We start from the raw sequence: 27,760 nt of genomic DNA on the forward strand, positions 1-27,760 counted from the left end.
TTGAGATCTATCAAATTCCCTATTTTTAATATAAGATTGATGTTCACTTATTCCAACATGTAATGGCCTCGATGTTTCTCCTAAATAAAACTGATCGCATTCACAAGGTACTTTATAAATGCAATTATTTGTCCTTTCTTATTCATTGTTAGGTTTGGTTTGAGACAAAATAGATCTCAATGTGTTTGTTGTTTTGGATGTTGTTGAAATGTTGAACTTATTTTGTACCCCTTTAAGTTTTTCTTTCTCATAGTATTATGAGGTTTTTTCTGGATTTTTCCTCATAATTTACTATGGAATCACTAACAGGAGAGTTTTACTCTCATCATAGCATGTGTTTGTCTTTTTAAAGACGAATTACATGCTATGATTTGTTTTAAAAGATATTCTCAAGTTAAAGTTGATTTCATGTAATCGAATGAACTATCTTACAAGTAAAGTCGTCCCAGGAACGGAACCCAACAATATTGGCAATATCATTTTAAAGTCGTCTACTGTAAAATGCATAATGTATGTCTGAATCGTCAATATAAATCAGTCAGATAAAATTAAATTATTAGAAGAATTTTTTCACCAAGTAACAAAAAAAAAAACAAAATTTGTTTAAAATGAAAAAGACAGTCAAGATTTGATTTCACGTACGAAGTGTCTATGTATCTGTTTATAGGTATTTCGCCCTAATAGGGCTCATCAGATCAGCTATTCATAGGCGTTCTCAACGTGAAAAATAAATCTTTTCTGTCTTTAAGAAGCAACACTAAAATGGCTTCGATATGGACGCAATAGCGACATCTGTGAATTGTGTTTCGAAACTATTTTACGAAAATTTGTTTAATTTACTAATGTATTTATTTTGAGAACGATTTCCAAAGTGGAAATTGAAACGTCAATAAACGTACTTTAACCTTTAATTGTGGCTTATTCCCATTTAAATAGTACTTACTTTAAAATGCCACAAGAAAATATCTTCAGAACAATAAAATCACAATAAACTAATCAGAGTCCGCATTCTTTTATTAAATTTGTATGCCTTTTCTGAATTTTTGTGCTTATTTGGTGCTTTTTATATATCATATTCTTATCAGGTTTGAATTTGACATAGTTTTTAGATGTTTTTATTCTTCAAAACATACTCTATAATAGCCTGTCAAAAATATTAATTTTATTGAAATTTCTGCTAATTTTGATTTGTCAATATTTTTGCTTATATCTATGCACTTATATTTCGATACTTCTGGGACTTCCCCATCCACGCCTTTCGTACATATGTAAGATTACGAGAAATGACTAGATCAGGGCTTCCTAAAATTATTCGTCGTGTGAGACCGTCGGGACTTTTTTGCGACGCCCCCTCAACCCAACTCCCCAATAATACTTACCAATTGCAGTACTAGCCCAGTAACAGTTTAAAGTTATAACAAAAATACTATTTACATATTTATATTTTTTATTAGAAATTAAGAACGAAATCAAAACATAGGCACAAAAATGAAAAGAAGTATTTATTTATGTAACTGACTGGTTAATGTTAGGGATGTGCCTGCTTTTTTGAGTACAGCTTGTGAAACCGGGGCTCCAGTTTGGAAATTGCCACTTTCATTTCCTTTTCTAAGTTTATGATTGACCTGTACTTGTTTTTAATTACTACAACTGCAAAAAAGCTCGTTTAGCACAAGCACGAAGTCGCAAATGGTAATAAAACCTTTAATTCAACATTGCTGATGACATGATATTCATGAGAAAGTGAGCTCCAAAATTTAAACAGTTTGTCCTTCTGCAGTTGATTTTCTTTTTCTGTTGAAAGTGTCGATGGCGTGGATGACAGGATAGGGTTTCTGACCCAGTCATATTGCTCAAAATCTTCGGAAAAATATTTCTCAATGATAACATGTGTTGTGTAAACATGTGTTTTAAAGAGGAATCAAGGATTTCTATCGATTTTTCTTGTAGAATACCTTGTAAACAGGGAAACAGTCAATTTCTTCGTAAACCCAGTAATTTTATCTGCTAATTGCAGGACATGAGTATTGTTTCCCAAAAACTTATTAAGATCATTTAATTTGTTAAATATATCACAGAGGTATGCTAATTTTATTATAAACTCTGAATTAGTAAAGTTTTGTGCATCATTATGTGATTCTGTATATAGATACGTGTAAAATTCATTTCATAATTCGTGTACACGTGCGAGTACATTGCCTTTGAACAGTCGAGAGTTGAAATAATAAATTAAAGAGGTGTGCTCGGCCTCCATTTCTCCCTAAAGTGTATTGAAAAGTCTTGATTTCACGGGTCGTGTTTTAATGTAATTCACCACTTTAATAATGCTATCCATCATAACACTTAATTCAAGTGTAACGTTCTTTGCTGCTAAGGCCTCTCTATGTATGACACAATGTGTCCATTTTACACTTGGAGCCTTGGTTTTGATGAGAGTTTGTAGTCCTCCATACTGTCCAGACATCGCTCGGGCACTATCCGTACTTACGCCTACACAGTTATCCCAATTAATAGTATTTTCAGTTATATATGAATTTAAACTCTCGAATAAATCAGTAGCTTTACAACTTTCAAATACATTTCTGCAAAATAACAAATCCTCACATGTGTTTGTTTATTGTATATACCGTACAAAACATCAATTGAGCATCATCATTACTATCAGTCGCCTCGTACAGTTAAATGGCAAATAAACCTGAAAGTTTCCCCACAATTTGCTCATTAATATCTTCTGCCATGTCGTTAACACGGCGACTAACCGTATTGTTTGAAAGATGTACATTTTTTATTTCTTTAGCTGCCGATTCTCCAATCATCACTGTTACCATGTCAACTGCTACAGGCAAAATCAGGTCTTCAGCCATCCTATGTGGTTTTTTACGTTTGGCAACATGGTAAGCTACCATGTAAGAGGCGAGCAATGCTTTGTTAGAATTTGATGCTCTTGAAACCAAAGAATGACTGTGAGAAATGCCGTTTTAGTTTATTAGGAACCATACTTTCAGCCGCCAATACTTTGTGATAAACAATACACTCTGGAAGTTCTACATTTCCTTTAGTAACGTAGTTAAATCCAAAATCCAAATATTGGCCGTCATATTTCCTATATTTCTTCTTTTTACTTAAATTACCATTACTGCTCTCGCCTGATTCTTCAGTTCTTTTTCTATTCTTTTGAGTATAAGTATCCATTGTTGATAGCAAAAAACTTCGCGAACGTAATAAAACAAAAGGTTGACTAAATCACATAACACGCGCGACAGTAGGGAACACGGGGTAGGGAAGCCGACCGAAAAAACAGAATGCGCCACTCGCTCACTCGACTCCAGTGTTGCCAATGCCCGGATAAGTATCCGATTTTCGAATAATTTCGTGGTCCATCGGATTGAAAATTTTTTTCAATAATTTAGGATAATTCAGGGTCTATCGACTTGATGTTATATTTTGTATTTGATTGATTTATTAATACATATATTCTATACTCATTTAAAATCAAATAAATATATTTGCTGTATTAAAGGCCAGCGCTGACGCGCGATGCCTCCGGGACAACGCAGCTACGCCCCTGGGCGTCGCGACGCATAGTTTGGGAAATCCTGGACTAGACGATTACGAGTAGAATGGTAATAGTTTGATCACCTATTTTCAAATTGAGTTTTTTTTTAGGTTACTCAACGATACTTTAGGTGAATGTGGACGTCCCAAAGTCGGATGGCAAATAGATCCGTTTGGTCACAGCAGAGAGCAAGCCTCATTATTCAAACAAATGGGATACGATGCCATATTCTTCACACGTCTAAGCCAAGATGATAGATTGGCTAGAAAACAGACACAAGATTTGGAGTTCCTGTGGACGAGCAACGATAATTTCGGTAATAGTTTTTTTCGTATATAATATCATAAGAGAGAATATTTTAAGGGCAATAGTTTCGACTGGTATGAAAGTTTGTTGCCTGGCAATAGGAAAGAAATTGAACAAAATAGATAGATTTCAATGTATATTTGGTATCATCATCATCATTGGTGCTACAACCCTATAAAAGAGCCTTGACCTTCCCAAGTCTATTACGCCAGTCAGTTCTATCCATTGCCAACTGTTGCCAGTTTGCTGCGCCTATTTGTCTACCATCCTCATCTACACCATCCCTCCATCTGAGCTTTGGCCTACCCCTACTTCTAGTTTTCACAGAATGTGACATAAGGATTCTTCTAGAGGGTTGTTCTGCTGTGATCTTGCCAGATGTCCTGCCCATCTTATTCTTCCTTTTTTTATAAAAGATACTACGTCTGTTCCACCAAATATATGTTTATATGTGTGATATATCTTGTAGTTGTACCTCCTTCTCCAAACACCTTATTTACACCTAGTTTACTTATTTAACTTTTGGTATAGTTGGGCATATTTCCCAAAAAACTGGTTTTCAAAGTTTTTTTCACAGGTTACGCCCCCTAGCGGTTAACCCAGAAACTTGAAAGTTATTTCCAGAGATTTCTCTTGGCCACTTTTACAAAGGAATTTTTCCTCCTAAAGTTATAACATGAATAGTTTCTGATATATAGCCGAGGGCTTATTGGACCACCCGGTACATCTACGTTAAAAACTTTAATGTTTATGAAAAGCTTATAAAAATGTGTTGCTTGAAAGCTACCGCAGTTATTGGATCTATTGAAAAATCTGTCGACCTAGTAACCCCGATAGGCTGTTGTTAAAAACATTGTTTTATATTTTTTAACTTGTACGTAATTATTCCTGTTAATCTATTAGTTGTTATTCCCGGTAGCAATATTTTGGATATATAGAATAAATATATTTTTAGAGGAGAGCAATATATTTACCAGTATTATGGATAGCTATTATGCACCAAGTGATTTCTGCTGGGATTATCTTCAATGCAACTCAGACGCCATCAACGACGATCCCGACAGTTTTGACTTTAACTTAGATAAAAAGGTAAGATATAATACTTTTTCCAAAGAAACTACTTATATTTAAAACCACTTATTTTCTTTCAGGTTGAAGAGTTTGCTGCTCATATTGCCAACTACTCTTCGTATTTTAGAACCAAAAATATTCTGTATGCCATGGGTGGCGATTTCCAGTATCAAGCAGCTGAAATTAACTATTTAAATATTGACAAGCTAATAAAGTAAGAAACACTTTAAATTCATACTATTTTATAACATTCCAAAATTATATTCTAGTCTTTCTACTTGAAAAGATTTGCATCACTTTAAATAAACAAAAATATCGGGGGATTTAAGGTAGCGTTAGAATGAAAATAGAAACTTTTTTTCATAGATTTAGAAATAAATCTGACCTAAAGTCATTTATATATTATTTTATATTGAAAAAATCATCTAAAGAAGTCGGTTAAAAAATAAATATTTCAAAAACTTAGTTTATGACACATCTAGTGACTAATGCTTAATATCACTTAATTAGCTCGAAACAGACGTGGAAGATTAAGTGAATAGAGCAAACGGAGATGCAGGCTGCCTGAATAAAACAATATGAAGAAATAAAAATATCGGGAAAGAAAGGAAAGGCAGAATTTACAAAACAGTCATCAGACCAATGATGACATGCGCGGCAGAAACACGACCTGACTCAGAGAGGACAAAAAGAATGTTAGAAATCAGGGCCGCCGCTAAGGTATTGGCCGCCCGTGTGCAACTTAATATTTGCCGCCCCCCTTCCAACACTTTAGACATACATACTATTATTTAAAGAAATGTGGAGAAGATGGATAATGTAACAATAATAATTTGTAAATAGATAAATACTTACTTGAACATTTAGACTAATCTCTATGATCCAACGTCCATATATTATCCTAATGTATATCCTAATATCCTAATATCCCATTATAATATCATAATTTAAACGTCCATTATCCTAATTTAATAACCATGATCCAACGTCCAGAATATGTATATGCTAATATCCTTTAAACGTCCATTTAATTAAAATAAACCGTGAATAGAAACATAAACACATAAAAAAACTAAAAACGCAGTTTTCGGGCTTTCGTCTCGGAAAACTTTTTGACAATATCTTTAATGTCCAATGTCACACACACTTCATATTTTATAGATAACATTGCAGAAAGCAGAAACACATCTTAGTAAAATTGTTATTTGTTCTACATGCGGCCCATTGTTTTTTCTCCATTTCATATAATTTTGGAAGAGCAGAGTCAACTGTTAATCCTTTTCTTAATGTTGTAGATAGTTTAAACAGTTTTTGAGAATATTTTATATGAGCTGCACCGGATTCATGTCTTTTTAAAATAATAGCTAAATGTTGCCAGTCACTTACCCCATTAATTCCACTAAGTAATTGTCGGCTGCTTTCATCACAACAAAACAGTTTACAAGGTGCACAAAAATTATATATGCATAGCAGACGTTGATAAAGATGTTAATAGATGTTTTTCATTTTATTCGGAACTACTCTGTATGAGTACAAGAAACCAATTCGCTAAAGATTTCTGCTTAGATGAGCAGACATGTCGTGGAATGCAAATTTTAGATTCCCCATGTCTCTATTAACATCTTTATCAACGTCTGCTATGATTTGCAATTTTTAGAAGGCTCAGATTAAGGCAGAAATCTGAATTGTGTTTCGAAACTATTTTACGGATTTAATATCAGATGTCGCTATTGCGTCCGTTTCGAAGCCATTTTATTGTTGCTTCTTAAAGACAGGAAAGATTTATTTTTCACGTTGAGAATGCCTATGAATAGCTGTTCTGATGAGCTTTATTAAAGCGAAATACGTATAAACAGATACATAGACGCTTTGTACCTGAAATCAAATCTTGACTGTCTTTTTCATTCAATTAATTGTTCTGTTTTGGTTGGTGGTTTCAGGTTCAGGCATTTCAGCATCAGCACTCGCACTATCGCTATTATTGTCATCAAATCATCCGTCTCTATTCGCAGGAATATTCAATTGTTTGGTACTTTTTTCTATGATTTGGACTTCGCTTGAAGTTGAAGGTCCTAAATTTATATCCGAGTCTTCTATATTTTCATGTATGTTTAGATCAAAAATGATTCCAGTACACCGCTAAAATTTTTTTCTCCTCAGTTTTTGCCTCCTTTATTTTTCTATATTAAAAACCTGAAAGTCATTTTCTTTTTCTTTCGGACTTTTTGAAATTATCACTTAAGAACGAAGCCGGGCGAATTTAACAAAATAAATCCAAAAACACTGTAGATAAGTTGTCCAAATAATGTTTCTCCAAATAATATGTAGCCGTAACGCGTATACGAATAAAATTGCTCTGATCTCGACGTTACTTCGAAATACAGTACCTACTGTGCAAAAGAAACGGGTACACTACTATATTTTACGAACAAAATCTTTTATCAAAAGGGTGTCTAAATTAATCGAATTCTCAACTAAGACTGAACATAAGACATAATAACCCATCTATAAACATAACCATAGGAACAATATTATAACAGAAACTTTACAACCACTTGTTTAAATTCTTGTAAAGTATCTACGTGTGAAATCTCAAATAACTGAAGTCCTAAAGCCGCCAGCCGCTTTGAATTAAAAAGTATTTCCGAAACTGCTTTATGACTGTACCTGCAAAAGGGCGGCAGTTTATACAATAAATAATATTTTCTGACATTTTTTTTTAGATTAGGATGAAAAAAAGATGTATACATGATAAATGAAACGCATTTAAGTATTATTACGTACTGAATAATTATTATTGTTTGGAATATTAGAGTTCACAGAATTATCTGAATCATTACTATTTAATTATTTTCCTTTTAAAAAAGTATTATCATCAGTGGACTGCTTTTGGCCGCCCCTATTGTTGGCCGCCCGTGTGCGATGCACACTTGGCACACATGGTAGCGGTGGCCCTGTTAGAAATAGCAGAGATAAAAACACTGAAAAATTGATAATAAAATACTATAGACAGAGCTAGAAGTACAGTTATATGATCTAGATGCATGGTGGAAAATATCAAGGACTAGGTAAGAAATAGAAGAGTAGAATGGAAGGATCATATAAGCCAAATGACAACAGATAGAGTAGTCAAGGTATAGTATTGTAAACCTTTACTCCCGTGTCAATGACGATACAAAGATGTCAAAACACATCGAAATAAAAAAAGACCTTAGCTTCATAAGTTGTGATGCTTTCGACTATGGTCTTGTATCCGTTCTTAGGAATAAACTCTCGGTAAATTTTCTAAATAATCAAATATACACCAAACGGAAATTAAAAACTTTTTAGCCTTGATGATTTCAACGTAGTGAAAACGTCTAGAGGACAAATAAGTGTCTTCTTTTCTTCGTTTCACTGACGCTCTCCACTGTTTTATGAAATAATGTTAGAAAATAAAGTTTAATTTTTGTTTTCAAATGAATACATAATTTGTCTAAATTTCAGAGGTTTCCAAACGTATCCCGAATACAACAAATCGTACAACGTCTTTTATTCTACTCCTTCATGCTATGTAAAGGCAGTCAATCCAAGTAATGCTCACTTGGATGTTAAGGAAGACGGTGACTTCTTCCCATATAATGAAAACAGTCATATCTTCTGGTCTGGTTATTATACATCAAGGTCCACGCTAAAGAGATTTGAAAGAACTGGAAATAATATTTTACAGGTAATTAATAATAATTGCTACAATTTAACGATATTATGTAACCATGATTCTTTTATATATAAAACCTAGCGCTAAAAATAATACTATTACCAGAGCTAATATTAAACTCAACAGTTTTTCGCGTAACACGACTACACTGATTACTAAACAATGCATTACTGCCATTGGGAACAGAGGACGGTTCATTTATACCGTCGATAGTGACGTGGTTTGGGTGGTGGTTGGCGTGGGATTGCCACGGGGGTTGCGCGGCAATTTCTGACAGTACATTTTCGATAGTAGGATTTTGATTCGCGGGTGGAGTGGACGATATTTTGTTTATGAGAGGTGTCGAAGGTAACCATATGCCGTCATATCTTTTATTGAGACAATTTGGTGGAGAAACACTTAGACGATGTACTGGTATGTTTTACAGGAACTAATAGACAACTTGATACCTGTTTACCGTATATTAATTTACTCCATAGTCATATTGAATTTACAATAGAAACAACACAATCAATCCATTAACTTTTTAGATTTAAAAATTATCAGACTTAAAAATAAACATGAGTTCTCCGTATTTCATAAACCTACCCATACTGACACGACTATACACAATTCATCATCCCATCCTAAACAACAAAAACTGGCAGCCTATCGTAGCATCTTACATAGATTAATAGAAATTCCGATGTCAAAATACAATTGTGAGATAGAATTAAATATCATCAATCAAATAGCAATATACATATCTAGGCACCAAGTTATATAGCCAATGGGACCACTCAACAGAAATTAAACAGCGAATAATAAAAGCAAAAGCAGCATTCGTTAGAATGAGAACCATTTTCAACAGTCGAGACATATCATTAAAAACAAAATGCCGTCTATTGAACTGCTACATATTCACAGTTCTGCTCTACGGAATGGAAGCATGGACACTGACTGTTGCATCTATGAATCGGCTCGAAGCTTTCGAAATGTGGTGTTATAGGCGCATCTTACGTATATCCTGACTTGACAGTTACTAATGTGGAGGTCCTGCGTAGAATGGGGAAAGAATGTGAAATTCTCATGACCGTCAAAACTAAAAAGTTGGAATATCTAGGACATGTAATGAGAAATCAAGAACGTTACGGCATTCTCCAGCTGATTCTCCAAGGGAAAGTAAATGGTAAGAGAGGACCGGGAAGAAGATGCATTTCCTGGCTTCAAAATTTACGAAAGTGGTATAACACGACTACCACTGAACTGTTCCGCGCTGCAATAAATAAAGTAAAGATAGCCGTGATGATCGCCAACATCTGGAACGGATAGGCACTTTAAGAAGAAGAATCAAATAGCAGTAAACAATGGGTACAACGAACAAACAGTTAATAAAATTTTAAATCAAAAACTATACAAGAAAGCCCTGAAATTAGAAATTCCACCACCAGAGAAAAAACTCAGTACTTTCTGCTCGATTACAGATTACGATACAGACAAAATAACAACAAAAATAGCAAAACACATAAAAAGGAAAGAAAAAGCACCAGCTTTTGGAACAAACAACAACTTAGGCAAATGTATTAAAAACAACAAGAGCCAAAATAAAAAACGCTTACACAGTGGTCTATACAAACTTAAATATGCGATTGCCCAAAAACTTACATCGGTCAAACTGGTAGAACGTTTAATAAACGTATACCAGAACATAAAAGGGCTTTCAATAATGGGAAAACAGATTCTACATATGCACTTCACCTTCTAGATCATAATCATTCTTTTAATAACGAATTTTAAATTCTTCATATCCAAATAAAGGCCTTGAGTTATTTTTATTAGAATCTATGAAAATTAAAAAAATTAAAAAGACAGACATAATTCTGAATGACCAACTTGAGACAAACAGTTCTCCCCTCCTTAACATATTTCGTTAAAGACTATAAATTGTAAGCACATCCAAAAATAGATCACTTGAGAAAGGCACTGTGCCGAAACAGCTGTGGTGATACAATATTTTAATAAATTTTGTGGAAGTTTTGAAAACAAAGTTTTCAGTATTTTATTGTTATACATTTAAAAAATCTGTAAAAAAATAATAGTTGAATAACATTAACCATATTTACTGCCTTAGCTTATCTAACTACAAGAAGTTGTTTTCTAATGCAATTTGAATTTTAGGCTGCCCAGCAAATCAATGCTTTTGGAAAAATGATGAACTTTGTCGATGGAGATGAGGCCGAAGAAAATTTACGAAGTTTGAGGGAAGCGGTGGGTACCATGCAGCACCATGACGCAATTACCGGAACGGAGAAAGAACGAGTTGCCAAAGATTATGCCAGAATTTTAACTAGTGCTATTAGAGCGACCGAAGAAAATATTGGGGGAATTATAGGGTAAAACAGTCTTATATTTATATTTTAATACTTTTTTTTTAATCAGGGCATAGCTATTAAACATGACAAACTGATTTAAAAGAGTCAGTGGTGCAGGCATCAGAGAGGTATCAAAGTCTACTGCACAAATATTTTCACTATTAATTGTCATCATTACAACTATCCATTAATTTTTATCTTCATTCATACCAATCTCTTCACCCTTTCACAGGTAAGTCTGGTTAGTCTTCTTATCGTCTTCTTCTATAAATGCAGTGATGCTTCGCATAGGGTGATTATCAATTCGGCGTTGATCATACCGTATCCATATTACCTGATGTTATCTAACGTTGTATAATATTGTATTCTTGTGCTATTCTTTTTCTAAGTCGATAAATTCGATTAATTCACGAAGTAAGAAAACTACACGGATACCACATGGGAGCGCATAAAATCACGATACTATGCTATGCCGATGATGCAGTACTAATTGCTGATAACGAAGATAACCTACAAAGGCAGCTTCACACCTTCAATATCACAGCAAACAAACTTGATATAAGAACAGAGACCACAATGTAAGCATCAAAAGCGGCAAGAGTAAGTGGAGTAAGCAGTCAACAACGACTGAAACAGAATAAGAGGCAGACATATAGGAGTAATCCTAGTCGCGCGAAGAAGAAGAAGAAGAAGAATTTCGTGATTTATAATATTTCCATGTTTTTATGGATATGTGGATCAATCATCACAACTGTCAACCAAATTATACTAAGATACATTGAACGTATAACTAGAAGAACAGGAGGCATGGAACGTAGTTGGCAACAGACAATCCTCAATAGTTGTTACAGTTGTCTTTGTTGTCTTTTATAAATTGCAGACATCCATGGTGTTTCCCATTCTTTTTTATTTCCTCGCCATTTATGCACAACTTAAATAGTTTTCTTATGTTATGGTATAGTTCATCTGGTACCTGTTTGATAAGTTCAGTCAGTATCTTCTTCTTTTATTCGTCGGATCTTATCGTCAGATTATGTTTTAACTAACGGAGATATACATCCATCGAAAATAATCGACGTAAGATGCCCCAACTTAGCAGATGTAGGTAGCCACCATAGCCTAGTATTAGGGAAAATAAGAATCATCCTGAAATACTTCCCCTCAAGAGAGCGGCGCCAACACAAACAAAAATCAAAGTCGAAGGACTAAATACGGAATTTACGGAATACTTATGCAGGAAAGGAATATCAGAGAAAATCGCTGGGAATGAAATATTAGAAAACGATAACATCGAGGAAAACTGGGAAAAACTCAAAAATAACATAATTAACCCAGCAACAGAATCACTTGGAGAGAGGAAAGTAACGAACACTAACATATCAAAAAGGAAAACACCATGGTTTAGAGAAGACGTGAAGACAAAATGTAAAGAAAAAAAGAAAGCCTTTTTACAATAGAGAACACAACAAGTATACAACCACTATAAACGAATCAGAAATACAACGAATACTTTAGTTAGACAAAGAAAAAAGGAACACTGGCAAAGTTAAAATAGATAAAGAAAAGAGATAAATGAACTAATAAAAACGAAACACATTCAGTAGGAAACATGGGTAGATTATTTTCGAACCCTATTTGCTAAAAGTAACAATAATGAACCATCAAGACCAGACGTGACGACAAACGAAGAAATAAATATTGAGAAGAAAGAGGTAAAGGAAGCATTAAGGAAATTTAAAAATAGAAAATCACCAGGAGAGGACAGAATACCGAACGAACTCCTAAAGTACGAAGGATCAGATCTGACCAAACAACTATTAAGACTAATCCAAAAAATAATTGAACAAAACAGAATTCCTCATGAATGGAGATTAAGTATCCTAATACCTCTCTTCAAAAAGAGAGCCAAATCGGACCCAGATAATTACAGAGGAATTAGTTTATTAAACACAACACTAAAATTAACAACCAAAGTGATAACAAATAAATTAAATAAAATTATAACACTAGCAGAAGAACAACAAGGTTTTAGGTCGGGAAGATCATGAACCCGACGCTATATTTATAATGAGCAAGTGCAAGAGAAATCATTAGAATACAACAAACCAGCATATCTATGTTTCGTGGACCTCAAGAAGACATTTGACCGGGTCAAATTAAAAGACGTTATCCACTTCCTGTACACAAGAGAGATACCTCTAGGAATAATCAAAACGATCAAAAATATCTACCTAAACAACACAATAAAAGTAAAAGTAGAAGAAGAACTAACCGACCCTATTGAAGCTGGCAATGGGATAAGACAGGGAGACGGGGAGAGTCCTCTATCGTTCAACCTGATTATGGACGAAATAATAAAAAAAGTAAGAACTAAAAAAGGATACCAAATGGGAGAAAAACAACTTAAAATAATCTGCTATGCAAAAGACGCAATGCTACTCTCTCAAAGTAAAGATGATTTACAAGGTATGCTGCACCAATTTAATATTCTTCTTCTTGAGCCTTAAGTAATCCAATTTTGGACATAGGTCTCCCCCAAATCAATCCAGTGTCTTCTATTTTGCGCCACTTGCTTCCAGTTCTGTCCGCCGATCTTCTTAATATCATCCGCCCATCTCATTTGTGGTCTTCCTCTGCTTTTCTTTCCTAACCATGTAATCGATTGTTGTATTTCGTGGTTCCATCTCCTATCCTTCAGTCGGGCATTGTGTCCTGCAAAGCTCCATTTTAATTTGGCAGCATGTTCTCCTGCGTCTTTTACTTCCGTTTTCGTTTTTTTTTTCGTTTTTTTTTCGCTTTTTGAATTAGAATCAAAACGAAATTTAATATAACCGCCAGAAAATTTAACATGTTAATTTCCCCAAAAATGCATGGCTACAACAGCAAATTTACTAAGATGTAAATTGCAGCTGGAAGGTCAGATAACAGAACAAGTGATGGAGTTTAAATATCTAGGCATCATATTATCTAGCTACGGAAAGCTCGAAACTGAAGTGGAAGATCAAGTGAATAGAGCAAACAGAGCCGCAGGCTGCCTAAATGAAACAATATGGATAAATAAAAATATCAGAAAAGAAACGAAAGGCAGAATTTACAAAACAGTCATCAGATCAATAATGACATATGCGACAGAAACAAGATCTGACATCGAAAGTACAAAAATGATGTCAGAAACAGCAGAGATGAAAACACATGGAAAAATTGATAGTAAGACACTATGGGACAGAGCTAGAAGTACGGATATACAACGTACATGCCAGGTGGAGAACATCAAGAACTGGGTAAGAAATAGAAGAGTAGAACGACCATATAAGCCGAATGACAACAAATAGAGTAGTAAAGACGGCAAAAGACGGTTCTCCAATAGGAAGACGTTCAGTAGGAAGATCACGAAAACGATAGAACGACAACTTACTGAAGGCACATTGAAAAACAGACAGAGTCATGTCTATATAAAGAGAAGAAGAAGAAGTATCTTCTTATTCTTTCAGTACCCTGTCCGATTATCGAACGTTGTCGATCATATTGGCAATACTACCTTTGTTTACGGCGGCTCTAAATAAATTAGCGGTGGTCTCTTGATACCATTCTCGGATATTTCGGAGCCAGGATATTCTTCTTCACCCAGGGCCTCTCCTTCCGGCGATCTTACCCTGTATTATGAGGTGTAGAAGGTTATACATCTCTGGATGTTTCCGCACACAACTTATCCGCAATACTCGTCGAGAAATCCACATCTCAAAAACCTCCAGTTTTTTCATTTATGTCTCTGTAAGGGTCCAGCTCTCCATACCATACAGCAATGTGGAGAATATGTAGCAGCGTATTAATCTGATTTTAAGGTTTTACGTAATATCTTTATTAATCAGAATTTATTTTAATATCAGAATTTAACATAATTTTATCTTTAATTTATAGAAGGTGGCTGTGGCTTTTTTAAATGCGTATTCTTATTTCTTTATTTATATCCCAGTTATCGTTAACGTTTTGCTGACAACCATAAATTTTGTCTTAGAAGTATTAAATTTTAGCCCATATTCATCACATGCTTCGGTTACCCTGTTCATAAGTCGTTGCAGGTCTTTTTCATTGGATGCAATAAGTACCGTGTCGTCTGCATATCTGAGATTGTCGACATTATTTCCGTTGATTATAATGCCTGTATCTTCAACTAAGGCTTCTTTCAGCTAAGGCCAACATTCAGTGTATATAAGAAACTAAAAATATTTTTGATGCAATATGAGGCAACTATTTCCTTGTGAAGACCAAGCTCTGAATCTCAATCTCCATACATATTTTTAGAAGTTAGAAACATTTCTGCTTCTAATTCTAGTTATAATTATTCTTCTTCTTCTTTAGGTACCGACTCCTCTAAGGAGGTTGGTAATCATCACAGCTATTTTCACTTTTAAGATTGCATCTCTGAACAAGTCGACGGAACTGCAATTATACCACTTTCTCAGATTGTTGAGCCAGGAGATGCGTCTTCTTCCAATACTTCGTTTTCCCTGTATTTTTCCTTGCATTATGGTTTGTAGCAACAAATATTTATCACCTCTCATAACGTGACCGAGATATTGTAACTTTCTTATCTTAATCGTATTCATGATTTCCATTTCCTTTGTCATCTTTCTGAGGACCTCAACATTTGTTATTCGGTCTACCCAACTTATTTTTAATATTTTTCGGTAGGTCTACATCTCGAATGCTTTAAGCCGATCGCTTACCTCTTTCTTTAAGGTCCAGGCCTCCACCCCATAATTATTCTATTTATACATAAAGACGATTACTCATGCCTCTCAAGACTTAATATGCCTAACACAGATTTTTGTTTTTTTTTTTCAGGAAAATCCTTAAAAAAGAAGATAATTCTACAGATATTACTCTACCTTTGTATACATGCTTACTAGCTAATATTAGTAATTGTGAACACACGATGAAAGATCGATCCATTATAGTAGTTTATAATCCTCTGTCACGAGCTGTATGGTACGATATTAGAGTACCTGTTCAAAATGCAAATTTTACACTTACAGGTTTTTCAGGTAAGTAATGTATAGTTAAAATTATTAATACAGATGTGATAAAAATTGCATACTATTGCATACTTTATGTTCCACTGAGACCACCGTGGCCGGTTTTGGTTTTCGTGGAGGAAGAGTTCTGAATTGAGTAAAAGGACCCTTTAAAACTCCTTTGGAGCATCTGCGTACTATCTGTCAGCAACACTCTGTATATCTAATCTGTCTGCATATCTAATACTGTTTTTCAGTTGGCCATTTGCAGCAATCCCATCTTCCACTCCGTCCAAGGCCTCTTTAAAGATGTTGTAAGAGTATATGTTAAATAATGCCAGTGACAATATGCAACGCTGTCTTTTTTGACTGTGAAGATCTCGGACAATTCATTTTCTAATCGCACAGTTGCTTTTTGTTGAAGATATAAGTTTGAGATCAGTCTAATATTCTTACCATCGAGTCCTGATCTTTTTAGGATATTGATTAGTTTCCCATGTGGGGAGTGTTGCCCAAATGCAAGAACAAGACGAGATTTAGACAGTCTTGAGCTTGGTCTTGCGCCAGCACACCTGGTCTTGGTCTTGGTCTTGGTATTGCACTCCCGGTCTTGGTCTTGGTCTTGCAGCAAGAGTCTTGCAAGTCTTGTAGTTACCCATTAGCCTATTGCTATTTATTAAACGTTACTTTAGATCTTAGAACAACGTAACAGAGCAAGTACATTTTAAGCTTGAATTAACATAGTCATCTATGGGGCTATTATGGAGAAGACATCTACGCCTGGATATGTTTTTGTTGAGGTGATAGAATTTCTAAACCTTTTGTTTATGTTGATAAAATGAATTTGGTTTCTTATAATTTTACATGAGGTATCTACGGGTGTTTTCCTTGTAAAAATCCTTCTTGGGTGTATTTTAAAAAGTGTATTCGTTACAACCATATCCATCTCTCAGAACTGGATCAGTTTTTCTCCTATTTCATTTCTTATGCCAAGACCATAGGACCCCACGACATTCTCGACTGTACCTTATCCTATTTTGCCATTGAAATTGCCCACGATAATAGTAAGTTTATGTTTTTTGGTCAGTTTTAGAGAGTATTCTAGAGCCTGATAGAAATTTTCTATTTATTCTTGAGTGGTTTTAGCTGTCTTTGCGTAGACTTGAATGATGTTTATATTAGAGGGACTTGAGTTAATTTTCAATACCACAACTCTGTCTAATATAGCCGTAAATCCTATTACTGCTTTAGCTATTTCCCTTTTTACTATTATCGCTACGCCATTTCTGTTTCTTTTTGAGTCGTCTCCAGAATAATAGAGATGGTGTTTATCTATAATTCTTATTTCAGAATGTGGCCATCGAACTTTAATGTATCCCAAAATATATATATTCAGTCGAGTCATTTCTTGAATACTTTTTGCGGTTTTGACTGCTTGATACATGCTTCGAATGTTCCACGTACCGATCCTATTAACTTTTTGGACAATATTGGCTGATCGGGGGATTCTTAGGAACAGAGGGCCGTTTGTTTTGGATTTTCCGCCATTGTGGTATCCTGAGAATATCCTTACGGATCTTTAATGTGATAGTCATCCAGTGGCTTTCTATATCTCAATTTCGTTGGATAATTTAGATCTTCCGCCGTTGGAGTCAATTTCTTAGCTCCAGGACAGTGAAGTGCCCTACCACATTCTACCACTACTACGTCAGTTCTTTCACCCGTAGCTGTTGACCAACAAATGGGGGATTTCTTTTAATGGTAATCGTTCGGTCATTTCACAACCGGTTAAATCATAATTACCGCCTATGATTATTAAGTATCAGACCGGTAAAGAGATTTTTCTCTACCGACCGCTCCGATCCTGTAATGACATAGCTGCTACCCTATGCCATGCTCTCAGTTAATCCGCGGGTGTTTATATGGAAAAGCCTTATTCACACCTGTTCCACATATCTGCAGGATGTTCCCTATCAGCCATTGGGACGCGACGCCTTGTTGAGGTTGAGAACGACCCCCCTCCGGAGTGGGTTTTGCAAGAAAAACTGAAGAGCCTTTACTTAATTCAGAACCCCTCCTTCTTGCAAATTACACCGGCACGGGAGTAGAACTATAGGAAATTAATTAAAAAATAGATCTAAAATTAAAGCTACGGAGATGATATACTGAAAACGTTGCTGCTGCCTTACTAGAAGGGATAAATTGATAATTGGAGATGTTTTATATTAATTACTAAAGCTCGGATTTATAGGCAACAAAAATTGAAGAAAAAGGCGCCTATATGGGCAAAGATTTTTATTAAAAAAGGCAGGAATATTAACATTTAGGCAAAATATAGGCAATAAAGGAATATAACATATTATTTATTGTACAAAGTGAATTAACGTAGTATTAACTTAAGGCAGGTATATTTACACATCATAATCATAACATTAATATAAATAAACTAGTAACTAAATAACTGTAAATTAATAATTAAACATTGTAACCACTTAAAATTTTATCACTAATAGAAACAACTAAATGTTTTTTAATATTTTCGGTCTTAAAACTATGTCTTCGATCACTTAAAATTAATTTGTAAGTACATTGAAAACGAACGTTCGACATCGACAGATGTAATTGGAGCATATTTCATAGCGGATAATAAATCTGGCATAATTTGAAATTCCTCGGAAAATGTCCCATTCAAAACTTTAGCAACATTAGATAAAAACGAAAAACCTTCATTCTTGTCGAAAACATATTTCATTTTTTTTAAATTAATTGACCGTTACTTCCAGGTGCCGATTTAATTTTCGTCTTTAAATTATCTATTCATTTTACTGACTCACATAAATTTATCTCTTGTTTTTCTAATAAGGTAATTGTGGTAACTATTAATTTATAATTGTCATTGATATAAGCGAGTTCCTGTTTTAATATGGGATTTTTTAATATTTTTTTTGCTTCTTGAATGGCTTCGGAAATATCATCATCAAATTCTGACATAACTAATTCTATTTCATTGCAGTGTTCAAAGTAAAAAAAAACTGCTTCGAGCCAGGTTCCCCACCTTGTAATTACAAGGTGGCAAAGGGACATCGGAAAGTCTTTCTTTATATATTTGCACCCTCAACGGAGCCTTTACAAAAACTTTTTTCATAAAATTTATAAAATTATTTCCCAACGCAAACAGATTTCTTATTTCTTCAGTAATTCTATTTACCCCGTGGGCTACACAAGTGCAATGAATTAAATTAGGATAAAAAATCTTTAAATTAACAGCAGCTTTTAACATATATGCCGCAGCATCTGAAAGCATTAAAACTATTTTATTCACTGGTATAGCGTTGGGTAAAAAGAGGTTTGTTAAACTATCTTGTATAAATCGACCTATTGTTAAATTGTTTGTTTTTTCCAATTCTTTAACGGCAACTAAATAAGGTTTTCTCGCAAAGTTTTCGTTCAAAATTCCAATCATTAAATTACCTATATACCTGCCGCATACATCTGTCGTTTCATCCACGATAATATACAAAAAATTGCCCTCTAACTCCCGCTTAATTTTTGAAATACATTCCACATAACATTTTTCCACAGTATGTTTTCTTAATGTACTCTCATCCGGTAAGGATTTATTAAGATATTTTTCGAAAAAGCATTTAAAACTAGGGTTATTAACTTTATATAGCGGAATGTTGGATGCAATCATCATCTGGCATAAATCAAATTTAAATGCGTCTTCCTCCTTTTTTTTTGAACTGCTTAAACTATCCCGCAGAGATATTTGGGCTAACTTAGAGGAATTTAATTTTTCCAAATTACGTTTATGAAGTGGGGTTCCACAATGCTGTATTTTTTTCTAGTTGAAATCTGAGAATTAAAAATAATTAGAATTCTAAAACCGCTTTAGAATTTAGTTATGTTGTGGGACGAGAAAAAATAAAACTTACCGATTTACCGCATGGTTTACAAAATGCTCCATCTCCTTCTGGAGAAAGTTCCGAATAAGGGGCGATCCATAGCCTTAATTTAGATGTCATCTTTTCACACAAATGTCTAAAACGTTTTAAAACGTGTTCTTTGCTTTTCGGTATACGCAACAAAACTAAACTAGGATATAGGAATTTGTGACTAAACTCTGATACAGTAACCGACTGTACAACTGATAATAAACTAATAAAGCTTAGGGATTACCAAATAGTTAACCCTCAAGTCTCGATCAGGTACATTTTCCTAGAAATCTGTTATATAAACAAACCATTGATATTTTATTATTGACCCAAAATTTTATTATAGAATGGTTTAGTAATAGAATAATATCATGAGTAGTACCATGAAATTTTAAAAAAGGCACAAATAGGCGGAATTTACGAGAAAAGGCAAAAAGTGCAAAAAACAATAATTATAATAGGCAAAATAGGCAAAAAAGTCATTTTGCCTACAATCCGAGCTTTATTAATTACAGCTAACCGGCTAAATTGGTTTGGTCATTTACAGCAAACACCGGATAGAGATGGCCAAGATAGCGAGAAGGAAAGAGATATCGATGAAGCAATGGCAATCTGAAGACTAACACAACAATTTGAATAGAAGACTCTGAAAGCTAGGACACGTAAGGAAGAGCAAGACAATGAAATTAACAGATCATCAGATCTGTACTACAAAAATAAAAAACAAGAAGTCCATATTTTTAAAAATAAAAGAAACATTTTAAACCAATATACTACTATAAGATCTACCGGATTACAAGTTTATCACAAAATAAAATTTAGTTGTTTCCGAAATAATCGAGAGATTCTATACTTAAAACTCATTTTGTGTTATTATTTTAGGTGAGGAAAAATTTGAAATTGTTAAGCATATGAAATATCCATTGGAATTAAACCAATCCAGCGAATATGAACTAGTAAGTCACCAGCAATTTCCACCGATGGGACTAAAAGTGTTTTATTTGGAAAAAACTAGCAACACGTCAGTGGCTTTAGAACCTACATACCTTTCAGAAAACAAAACTTCCTTCACTTTACAAAAGAAGGTATGTATTTATTTATAATATACTCACTATGTTTAGAAACACTATTGATATTTAATTCTTACGTACTTCCGATGGCCATACGGTCACGCTTTGCGGTCCAGTAAAGCTTTTTCCAATGGTGCAGCTCTTGAAGATCTTAGCCAGATAATAGGAGAAAAGAAACAAGCTAGATGTTAACTATCCCATTTATTAGCGAATACGTTTCGTTTTGTATTTATAAAACAGCATCAGTCCATATCTGCAAGAGTAACGTTCTATTAGAAGAAAGAGAAAAGTTCTTTTAATTAAAAGATAATGCCAGAAACGGTGGCCTCTCATAATAATAATAATGAGTGAAAAAGCGATAATTATGTATAAATGTGACTTACATGTTTAGCAATGCTATGGTAAACACAGCTTCTCAGTTTTACAAAGAATTGGTCATAAAATCAAAAATTTACATAGTGTAGTCGTATTTGAAAAATTACAGTAACTTACTTAATCCATGTAACTATCCCAAAAACAAATGACAGTTTCTTCTTCTTCTTCAAGTGCCCTGTCCGTTGCGAACGTTGGCTATTAACATGGCAATTCTGATCTTATTTGTGGCGCTTCTGAATAGTTCGACCGATGTGAGCCCGAACCACTTCCTCAGATTTTGGAGCCACGAGTGTCTTCTCCTGCCTGGCCCTCGCTTACTGTCTATTTTTCCCTGGACAATCAATTGCAGTAGACGGTACTTATCGTGTCTCAATATGTGGCCTAGATATTCAAGCTTTCTTTGTTTAATTGTATTCACGATTTCTTTCTCCTTTCCGATTCTTTGGATTACCTTTGTGTTGGTGACATGTTCGGTCCAGGATATACGAAGAATGCGTTGGTACACCCACATTTCGAATGCTTCTAGTTTTCTCGTGAGCGTCTCCGTCAGCGTCCAGGCCTCCACACCATACAGTAAGACAGTTTAGATGATAAAAACAACCCCCCAATAAACACAGGATGATCTCATTAATTGTTTAAACCCTAACTTAGGGGGTGTAGGGTTGTGTTATAGAGGTAGCACCTTTTATCGGAACGACCACATCGAGCATCATAGATGGGAGATGGTTCTTGGTAACTGGTCCTCATAAGACACCTAACTCTCACTTATGGCTCCAAGTGCCACACCCCGGACAACTGCATTGGTCTGCAGGCTAAACTAAGTGAGGGTAGCCAGATATGGTGAAAATTTCACCGACCGATTGCCGGTATAAGCAATCTCACACTTACTAATCAACGGCTCTGGGCGGAAGAATTGGTAGGTGGTAGGGCACCCTTTTGTCCTGGGGTTGAGAAATCGATCTCGAAGATGGAGGAACCAATATACTGGTCAACAGCATAAGGATGTAGAAGGCAAGGGGAAACCACTACATTAAAGATCCCCATGGATATCCCTAGTAAAATCATCATGGTTTTAGAAACTAATAACGGCGTTACTGATCATGGCCCTCGGAAGCCAAGATCCGGCAGGGGAGAAGAAGATAAGGACTCTCAGGTCGTTAATCAGCGAATTCCTTGTCAAAAGAACGCAGATGAAAAAATAAGACTGTCCAACACTAGAATAGGAACATGGAATGTTCAGAGCATGTTTCAGCCTGGTAAAATGCACAATGTTATTCAAGAAATGAACAGGTTGAATATCGATGTACTGGGTATCAGTGAAGCTAGGTGGCCCAACTCAGGTTGTTTTTCAACAGACGAAGCCACAATATATTATTCCGGTAGCGAGAATAACCAACACAGACACGGCGTGGCAGTAATAGTTAATAAAAAATCTAATAGAGCGGTGGAATGCTATTTCCCTATCTCAGAAAGAGTAATGGTACTGAAGTTAGTGACATCTCATGCCAAACTGAATTTGATACAAGTTTATGCTCCTACGGCGAATGCCGACGAAGAAGAAGTAGAATTATTTTATCGAGATATCGAAGAGGCACTTAGAATAACGAAAACAAGAGAAATCACGATAGTCCTAGGTGATCTCAATGCAAAGATTGGAAAGGGACAAAGCGGAAAGTGTATAGGAAACTATGGTCTGGGAAATCGAAACGAGAGAGGAGACCGTCTGTTACAATTCTGTCAAGAGCAGAACTTTATTATTACAAACACATTTTTTATGTTACCAAACAGACGACTGTATACATGGCGATCGCCCGCAGATACATCGTAGAAAGTAGTCAGGAACCAGATAGACTACATTATGATCAATGAAAGATACCGTAATGCTGTTAAAGCCGTGAAAGCATATCCTGGATCAGACGTGGCCTCAGATCACAATCCACTTATAGCCAAAATTACACTCACCCTTAAAAATATTAAAAGACATCAAAGAATCCCTACAATAGACACAAGAAAACTTAAAGAACCTAAAGTAAAAGAATGCCTCCAACATGAACTGCATGTGAACTGCAACAAATTGAACACAAACACCAACGATATTGACGAGTACTGGAATCGACTAAAAGATTGTCTACTGGAACCCTGTAAAGAAATATTAAAGACTTCCTCAAGGAGAAAAGAGGAATGGATGAATGACGAGATACTCAATATGATGGAACAACGGAGACAATTTAATAACAAGGATAACAATAAATACAGATAGATAAACCACGAGATTAGAAAGACGATAAAGCAGGCAAAAGAAAAATACTTTGAAGAGCAATGCAAAGAGATCGAAGACCTTCAAAATAAATATGATCTGTTTAACCTACACAAGAAAGTCAAAGAACTGGCAGGACTAAGAAAACAAAATCCCACTTGTGCAATTCTGGATAGACACGGTACTGCTATACATACGGACGAGAAAATACAAAGATGGGCAGAATATATCGATGAATTGTTCGATGATGAAAGAGGAGATCTGGAGCACATAGAACTTACGTCAGAAGAAATAGGTCCATATATTACAAAAGAAGAAATATTGCACGCATTAAAAACAATGAAGAGCGGGAAAAGCCCTGGACCTGATATGCTTCCTATAGAAATCCTAAAAATTCTAGATGAGAAGCACATTGATGTTTTAGTGACACTTTTGAACCAAATTTATAGTTCAGGCGTATTACCCAAAGAGTGGTTGACATCTATTTTTATTTGTCTCCCTAAAAAGAAAAACGCAAGAGAATGCAGCGATTACCGCACCATTAGCTTAATGTCTCATACGCTAAAGTTACTACTTAAAGTCATCCATAACCGAATATATCACAAACTGGACATAGATGTTAATAATACACAATTTGGTTTCCGCAAAGGCCTAGGAACACGTGAAGCTCTTTTTTCACTTAATATACTAATACAAAGATGCCTGGACGTCAATCAAGATATATACGCATGTTTTATTGACTATAATAAAGCATTCGATAAAGTACGACATGAACATTTAATGAATGTCCTGAAATCAAAGAAGATTGACTACAACGACCTCAGGATCATATCAAATTTATACTATAAACAGCGAGCAAAAGTACGTGTTAACGAACAGCTGTCAGAAGAAATTGAAATTAGATGTGGAGTAAGACAGGGATGCGTATTGTCGCCAATTCTTTTCAACGCCTACTCCGAAGAGGTCCTGAAAAAAGCTCTTGAGGGTGAAACAGCTGGAATAAAGGTAAATGGAGTTCCCATTAACAACATTAGATATGCGGACGACACTGTGATTTTAGCCGAAAACATTGAAGATCTTCAGAGACTGGTGACCAGAATAGCAGAGTATGGAAAAGAGTATGGTCTAACAATGAATGTCAAGAAGACGAAATTTATGAGAATATCGAAAACTCAAAGAAATAACGAGAGTCTTCTAATAAACGAAACCAACGTCGAACAAGTGGACAAATATGCATACCTGGGAACAATGATTAACTCCACAAATGATTACAATCAGGAGATAAAAATAAGAATAGAAAAGGCTAGAGCAAATTTCAACAAAATGAGAAGAGTTCTATGTACCAGGGATTTAAAACTGGAACTAAGAGTTAGGTTGGCGAGGTGCTATGTTTTTTCGACCTTTTTTTATGGAATGGAATCTTGGACCTTGAATGCTACATCAACGAAAAAACTGGAATCATTTGAGCTGTGGGTGTACAGAAGAATTCTGAAAATATCATGGACAGAACACGTCACAAACAAAGAGGTTCTGAGAAGGATGAACAAAGAAATGGAAATTTTAAATTCAATAAAAACAAAAAAATTGGAATATCTCGGACATATTACACGTGGAGAGAAATACACCTTGCTCCAACTGATCATGCAGGGAAAGATCCAAGGAAAGAGAAGCATAGGGAGGCGTAGAATGTCATGGCTGCGCAACCTGAGAGAGTGGTACGGATGTACATCAAATCAACTTTTCAGAGCAGCCGTCTCAAAAGTTCGAATAGCTATGATGATTGCCGACCTCCGCCGCGGAGATGGCACTTGAAGAAGAAGATATGAAGAAAAAGAAATGGAACGGAAAAAGCACTACCAATTCACAAAACAAATTCCCAGAAAAAGCAGGACTGAAAAAAGCAGCAACACTTATTTCATCATCATTATCATAACTGGCTGGACAATCCGTTGTGGATCTTGGCCTGTTCACAAAGAATTCGCCACTCCTATCGATTCCTGGAAATTTCCCTTCATCTTCAGACCCTTAGAATCTGTAGGTCTTTTTCCGCATATGTGTCCAGCCCATATGTCCAGTCATCAACAATGATTAACTGACTGACGCCAGAGGTGTGGTGGGGTGTGACATATCCCTGCGACATATTCTGACATCTATGTAAGTGGGTATTGAAGAAATTATGAAAATAACAATGTTACTCGATAGAGTGATGTTATGTTATGTGAGCTATTGAACAATAGAGGGCGGTAAGATGTTGTTTTTGAGAGACATTCCATTTTTTTGCATGTGTGGGGTGTATTACACCCATCGACCAAAAAGACAGAAGAGGGAATGTGAAGGTAGTGGGGTCAAAAATATTGTTAGACGGAAAGTGCGATTTTGAGAGGCCACATTAAACAAGGAAAGAGAGTCTCTTTCCTTGTTTAAGAAATCAAATTTAGTTGGGTTATGTTATTGTTTGTCCCAACTGTCACATGAAGTCTTATTTATATTGAAGTTTTTTAACAATTGTGTCACATTTTAGACTATTATCGTTAATATTTAATTAAAACTTTCTCGTCTAAGACACATTGTGAAAAATATTTTATAGCTACTCTTAATAAATATCGAAAAATTTAAATTTGGCGTTTTTGCATTTTCGGATATGTCAGCCATATTAAGAGGCCGCTTTTATGAATTTTGGTCTCTTTTCATAACGATTAGATTTTTTCTTTTGTCTTTTTGCTCGATGGTCACACCCCACCACACCAACCCAGGGTTAAAATGATTATTTTTTTTTAAGAACAAACTTTGAACACTTGAGCCAGATATATCAGCCTCTCCTCTGCTTGTCAGGTTCTGTGTCCCTGATACATCAGTAAATACACTTTGCTTTTTTCTGATATAATCTGATATTTTTCTTTAAAGAAATCATTAGTTGTTGTTTTTCTTTGTTTACATTCCATGTCTGGTCATTTTTCAGCTGCTTCTTTCGTTCTTTCATAATGTTTCTGTACCCTTCTCTTCTTCAACCTTAAGTAATCCAACTTTGGACATAGGCCTCCCCCAAATCAATCCAGTGTCTTCTATTTTGCGCCACTTGCTTCCAGTTGTGTCCTCCGATCTTCTTAATATGATCTGCCCATCTTATTTGTGGTCTTCCTCTGCTACTCTTTCCTAACTAAGATCTCCATTGCTGTGTTTCGTGGTTCCATCTCTTATCCTTATGCCGGGCATTGTACCTGCCCAGCTCCATTTTAATTTGTACAAAGAAAGTAAAGTGACCAGCAAGGAAACATAGTTTCTTACGCACTGCCAATGATCGAATTCAACATTTTCGAGAATTCACGATTGACATGTGATTGTGGCTATTTTTGACCAGTCACAATGCGTAATTTTGGATGACTAATTTCATTTTTTGTTTACTAGACTATAGAAACTACGTTTGACAGACGACGAAGCTTACACATGAAAATAGTTTTATATAGGAAGGATTGTAATTTTATTCTTTTTTTAGAACATGGCACTGACGTATGATAAAATAGATAATAAAACTGGAAAGCAGAAACTAAAAACAAGCAAAAAAACTGAAAATGTTGTTCAAGAATTTTTATATTATCGCAGCAATAATGGTTCAGCTGATAATATTACCTCAGGAGCATACATTTTCAGACCCGAAAGTGGTACTCAAGCCGTTCTCATTCCAGAAAATGCAGACGAAGTTGCTTTTATCCAAGGAAATATAGTAGCAGAAGTACAACAACGTTTTGGCCAATATATAGTACAGACGATGAGATTGATGGTTGACAGTATCAACGGTGTGGATTTGGAGTACGTTGAATATGATTGGATGGTAGGTCCGCTGGATAATAAAACAGTGTAAGTATGTCCACAAAAGTACGAACACAAAAATATCTTATAGTGCCTATATACTAACTGATTGACTATGTGATAAATTTGGGTAGCGTTTTTTACTTACTTTTAACTTTATCCCTTTCATTCCTGACATTTTTTTGTGAAAATATTAGTTTTTATGCTTAGTGCCGGTAAAGATACCTTACATTAAGATTACAAAAAATATTTGAAAAACGACGTCCCCCTCCATGTGGCAGACCTTGCATGAAAGTGACGTTCAAGCTCAAAATGTATTT

General features: G+C 35.1%; 1 protein-coding gene across 1 annotated transcript in view; it reads left to right on the forward strand.

Annotated features, from left to right (window-relative positions):
• The window catches only part of LOC140449596 (lysosomal alpha-mannosidase-like), a 67,717-nt gene that overhangs the window by 22,249 nt on the left and 17,708 nt on the right, over positions 1–27,760 (forward strand). Inside the window, exons 5-12 of the mRNA XM_072542818.1 lie at positions 3,667–3,872; positions 4,818–4,951; positions 5,014–5,147; positions 8,420–8,642; positions 10,788–11,002; positions 15,827–16,026; positions 20,814–21,016; positions 27,127–27,488. Coding sequence (XP_072398919.1) covers positions 3,667–3,872; positions 4,818–4,951; positions 5,014–5,147; positions 8,420–8,642; positions 10,788–11,002; positions 15,827–16,026; positions 20,814–21,016; positions 27,127–27,488 — 1,677 coding nt within the window. The remainder of the gene's footprint in view (positions 1–3,666; positions 3,873–4,817; positions 4,952–5,013; positions 5,148–8,419; positions 8,643–10,787; positions 11,003–15,826; positions 16,027–20,813; positions 21,017–27,126; positions 27,489–27,760) is intronic.

This window comes from Diabrotica undecimpunctata, chromosome 9 (genome assembly GCF_040954645.1).
Source record: "Diabrotica undecimpunctata isolate CICGRU chromosome 9, icDiaUnde3, whole genome shotgun sequence".
NCBI lineage: Eukaryota > Metazoa > Arthropoda > Insecta > Coleoptera > Chrysomelidae > Diabrotica > Diabrotica undecimpunctata.